Source organism: Juglans microcarpa x Juglans regia, chromosome 6S, assembly GCF_004785595.1.
Source record: "Juglans microcarpa x Juglans regia isolate MS1-56 chromosome 6S, Jm3101_v1.0, whole genome shotgun sequence".
NCBI lineage: Eukaryota > Viridiplantae > Streptophyta > Magnoliopsida > Fagales > Juglandaceae > Juglans > Juglans microcarpa x Juglans regia.
The window spans coordinates 15,641,430-15,646,565 of NC_054605.1; the positions used below are offsets into that span (position 1 = coordinate 15,641,430).

General features: G+C 35.0%; 1 protein-coding gene across 1 annotated transcript; it reads left to right on the top strand.

Annotated features, from left to right (window-relative positions):
• Positions 1-1,271: 1,271 nt before the first annotated feature.
• On the top strand, positions 1,272-4,929 carry LOC121237097 (33 kDa ribonucleoprotein, chloroplastic-like). The gene is made up of 4 exons (XM_041133675.1): positions 1,272-1,693; positions 1,854-1,952; positions 3,130-3,414; positions 4,553-4,929. Exons 1-4 carry the CDS (start codon positions 1,334-1,336, stop codon positions 4,658-4,660), a joined length of 852 nt encoding a protein of 283 aa, XP_040989609.1. The 5' UTR covers positions 1,272-1,333; the 3' UTR covers positions 4,661-4,929.
• The last annotated feature ends 207 nt before the right edge of the window (positions 4,930-5,136 follow it).

Here is a 5,136-nt window from a genome sequence, read left to right on the forward strand (position 1 = left end):
TAATGTCTTTTTTTAATAGTTTTAAATATTAAAAAAATAATTCACAACATTATTAAAAAATATTTTCTCAGTCACTAAGTAAAAAAACTAATGTTGGGATCACTGTTTTTAATCTCGTACTGTACCGGCCGGTATTTGCCGTATAGGCCTAGTGGCTGGTACATGTATCATATATGTTTTGTACCGGCTTAAATACCGGTTGTACCGGCCGGTACCGGCCTATATTTCGGCCTGTACCGGCCGATATTTTGGCCTTTAAATTTTTTTTTTCATTTTCTCTAACTACAAGCTTATTTTTTAACCCCCAATTCAAATTAGGCTATTTATAATTTATATATATGTATTTATATATAAGTTATTTATATATAGATTATTATTTTGGAATATAATTTATATATATAGTTATATATATAATTTATTCATATATCGACTATCTCGAAACGGTACATGAAACGGTACCGGTATCAAAATATTTCGTTTCAGTGTCTTGACTGGTATGACATTGGGTACGGTATTCAAAACATTGATTGGGATCCCCTGTCGGGATTCCCATGTGTGGCTTTAGCATTTCTGTTTATGTATATTAGATTATGAGTGACAATATGTGACACGACCCATGAACCTAACACTAACACGACACGAAATTAACGGGTTTGAGTTTGATGTTAACATGTTGAGGTCAAAACGGGTTGACCCGTTAAGACACGATTTATAAATGGGTCAATAACGGGTCAACCTGCTTAACACGAAATCAACCCGTTTTGATCCGTTTAGAATTTATTTCAAAATTAAAATTTTATTATTGTTAAGTTGTAATATTGGTATTTCTTAGTATGTTTATATTTTTATTATTTTTATTATTGAGATTGTAATTTTAGACTTATGTTCATATTTGTTATTATATGGTTTGTAATATTAGTTTTATTATATGTTAAAATTTTAAAAATAATGATATATTTTTTTAAGATATTATGGTTATTAATAAATATAGATTTTAAATTTTATGTGAAATTATGTTAATAAGGTCAAATGAGTTATGCGTTTTAGTTCAACTTATTTATATAAAATAAACGAGTTTAAATGAGTTGTGTCGTGTTAATAAATTTTTAATTAATTATTAAACGAGTCAAAATAAATGACACAATATGACCAATTATCTAAATAGATTGAGTTATAATTTGTAAGTTTGATACGAATAATTTAATAGATTGTATTTGAATTGACCAGTATAATTGAAAATTCATAACTTACGCTAATGGAAAACACCATTTGCCACCCCCTATGTTTAGATAAGGTCCGTTTGTTTCCGTCCTTTTTGGGTACCAGATTGACAATGGCGGCGATTGAGGCCGCAGTTCCCATCTTCTCAGTCTACTCTTATTCTCCCTCTAAGCTCGCGTTATCCCCTAAACAGTTACCCTTCTTACGAGTCCATGTAACCAGTTCCATCCCTACTCGTTTTCGTAGTTTCTCTCTCTTTCCTTTCCCCTTCGTCCGCAACCACCTCACGAAAAACCACCACTGCTTTAAACAGTCTTCTGCGCTGCAGGAGGTCGTGGTAGAAGAGCAAACTGAGCAGACCGTGGAGCTAAACCAGAAGAGAAAGCTATATGTGGTCAATCTTCCCTGGTCTCTCTCCGTTGTTGACATGAAGAACCTCTTCGGCCAGTGCGGAACTGTAAAAGACGTTGAGGTTCCTATTCTTCTTTCATTTTCATGCAAATTTGAATATTGGGTTCTGATAATTCTGTAACCTTGAATAATGGGTTTGAAATTTTTTACTATGGATTAAGGATTTTGATTACCATAGAAATTTGAGTAATGGGTTTCGATTATGTGTATTGAAAATGCAGATAATAAAGCAGAACAATGGGAAGAGCAGAGGCTTTGCTTTCGTGACAATGGCGTCTGCCGAAGAAGCTCAGGCCGTGATTGATAAATTTGATTCTCATGTACGTTGTTTTGTTATGTATTTCATCTGTGTGTTTTATATTTGGTTTATGCTATATAGTTGGTACGTATACTTATCTTATATGTTTAAACTAATTTAATTCTTGAATAGATGAAACGAACCCATATTAAATTTTGTTTAATAAACGCACATTTGAGAACATGTAGCAAACGTTTTTAAAATTTCACATTCTTAGAAGTTTAATTTTTTTTAAAAAAAATACATCGTTCATTTTTTTACTCAGCTCGGTTACATTTTGAAGGAGAATATATTTCTAAAGAATGCTCACCTTGGCAATTACTATCAATAATGGAGAGAGAGAAACTTATGTCCCAATGCCATTGGCTTGGTCACATGAATGCTTATGGGCTGTTTCATTTACTCTGGAAGTCTCTTTATTGGATCAACACCCTCTAGATTTCTTAGAGTAATCAAGAGGGTAAATTTTTCTAAATTCCAATCATTGCTTTCAAGTTCAGTTGTAAGGATTGTACCACATTAGTCCTTTGAGATTCACAGATTTATCATCTTATTGTTCACCACATTGAATTTAATTTTGAGAGTGATCAAATCCTGATGTAACAAAATCTTGACCACTAAATTTGAAAGCAATAATTAGATTTTAGAGAAATCCATCCAGTAGATTACCCTAGGAAATCTGGAGGATCTTAATTCGCCTTTATTAGAGTATGTATTATTATTTGCTCATTTATTTATCTTTAATTTTTCCCCATCTTTGTCGGGCGCTCATCTTTTCCTTGTAGCGCCTTTACTTAAATCAAATTGCTTCCCCTTCTGCAGTCTCATTCTCATTGCTCATGGCCAATAAAATGCAGGCTTAGGGTTTTGTAGTCTGAAGGTTTAGTTTGAAATGAGCGAGATTGTTAGGAGACTTTGTTAGAGAAGTGGCACATGCACTGATCCCCAAACTGGCCATATCAATGTTTCTTTGGCATTGTGGGTGTTATATTTTCAATTATCTGTACATTTTAGTTCTTTTAGAAGTTAAATGAGTTAATGATTATATGTAAATATTGAGGTCCTTATGTCCTATATGCCAATATTCAATATTCTTGAAGGCATGTGAACTTGAAGACTGAAAATGAGTTGATGACCATGTTTCCCATCTGATTTGACTTGCATCTTGGAAGACATCAACTCACATTTTTTTGGTGCAGGAAATATCGGGTCGGATAATAAGGATACAGTTTGCTAAGAGATTCAAGAAACCTTCTCCACCACATCCTCAAGGTCATCTTGCTGGAGAGACACACCATAAACTTTATGTGTCTAATCTTGCATGGAAAGTAAGATCCACCCATCTCAGAGATTGTTTTGCTGAAAACTTCAAACCAGCTTCAGCCACGGTTGTCTTTGATGCCGGGAAACCTGCTGGCTATGGCTTTGTCTCTTTTGCTTCACAGGAGGAAGCAGAGGCTGCAAAATTTGCTTTGGATGGGAAGGTGAAAAATTAGTAATCTTGTTGGCTTTTATTTTTTGGATAATTTTTCTTGTTTGACTCTAACTTGCTTTTTCCTATTTATCTGCTGGAGTTTGGATGATATGTTCTTTTAGATCACATTAACAGGTTGAGTGGTTTGTTACTATTGCAGTTAATTGGGTAATTAGTAGGGGTAATTTTTTTCTTTGTATTAAACCATTAACAGGTTAAGTGGTTTTTCTTTGTATTAACCATGAACAGGTTGAGTGGTTTGTTACTATCTGCTGGACTCTGTTTTTTCCCCCTTTTGTTTTTTTTTTTTTTTTTTTTGGGGGGGGGGTTGGGGGGTGGGGGGTCTTCAAGGTCAACAATTCTATTGTCCACATATCCATGTACTTGTATTACACAGTAAACATAGTTAGAGCTTAGAGAGGGATGATGGTAGAACTTGTACTTCTCAGTGATGTAGGCTTATCCAAAGGAATATTAAGTTTATATATTATAAAATTGATAATTTGAGTCGGCAGATGCTGTAGAAGGGTCGATTTACTGATGTAAGCTTAGTCTTGAACATAATATTGCTTGGTTTGTGTGCATGTGGAAACTTGATTCCATTTCTTTCAGTTGGGGCCACAGGTCTAGTTTTGCTTGCTTTCCTGTCTGCCTGCTCCCATGTAAATATTCTCCTTTTGCTTTGGAAAACTGGACTGAAGAAAACACCAAAGCTTGTTACTGTCTGGTGAAGAGGGAAGGGGGCCGGGGGGGTAAAAAAAATTGTACAGACATGATAAACCCTCGGCTTCCTTGGCTCCCTTCTGCTTCCATGAGCACACTTTCTCCTGGCTTGGACTTTGCTACATTGAAGAACTTTTCATCAGTGATGCAAGGGAGGTGGGAGAGAGAGATTTTATTCATCATCTCAGCATGTGTATTTTCTCAACTGTCTACCATTATTTACATAAATGCACACTGGCCAACCCCCCCACCACCAATCGCACACTAAGCTAGCCGCCCCTCTTAACACATAATATCCTTCATGAGTCTGGAAATTTTATCTAGTTTCAGTTAGATGCATCAGATGGTATTTAATGAATTTATTGGCTACTTGGTCATGTCTGATTGAGGAGCAATAAATGATTTCTCAATTTCTCCCCATGCAGGAACTGATGGGCAGACCCCTTCGTCTGAAATTCAGTCAAAAGAATGTTGATGAAGCTGGAAGTGAAAAGGAAGAAGCTGTATCTGAGGATCCACAGGAAGAGCTGTAGATCCATAGACATCCTTTGTTGATCTCAATCCTTGGGTGGCTGATTAAGAGTAATCTGGCAGAAGCTGGAATCTTACACTCAATCACTCAATTGCCCATGAAAAGTGATGGAAGGTCTTATCTTTGGTCTGAACATTTTTGCCTTCATAAACTTCTCCATTTGAATTTTATGAGTACCGTATTCTAACAGTTCGCTTTTTTTTTTTCCTTACTCATGCATCTTCTTGTTTTTGTCAATTTGCTGAATGCATGTTACCTGTATTATTTTCAGATCTATTGGTGTAAATTTATTTTGTATATTAGAATTGCTCAAAGAAATCTTTTTACCGGTATTATTTAATGACATTATTTTTCTGGTCTTCAACCTCAGATTTGCATGCGAGTGAATAACACCATATAAATTTACTAAAATCATCAATAAGAAGGAAGATAATAACTGAAACCATTTGAAGAAACGAGGGATATTAGCCAAGCATA

Coding starts and splice junctions, on each gene's coding strand:
- LOC121237097 (XM_041133675.1), top strand. CDS start 1,334: ATGGCGGCGATTGAGGCCGCAGTTCCCATCTTCTCAGTCTACTCTTAT. Junction 1,953..3,129: donor TTGATAAATTTGATTCTCAT/GTACGTTGTTTT, acceptor TTTTTGGTGCAG/GAAATATCGGGTCGGATAAT. Junction 3,415..4,552: donor AATTTGCTTTGGATGGGAAG/GTGAAAAATTAG, acceptor CTCCCCATGCAG/GAACTGATGGGCAGACCCCT.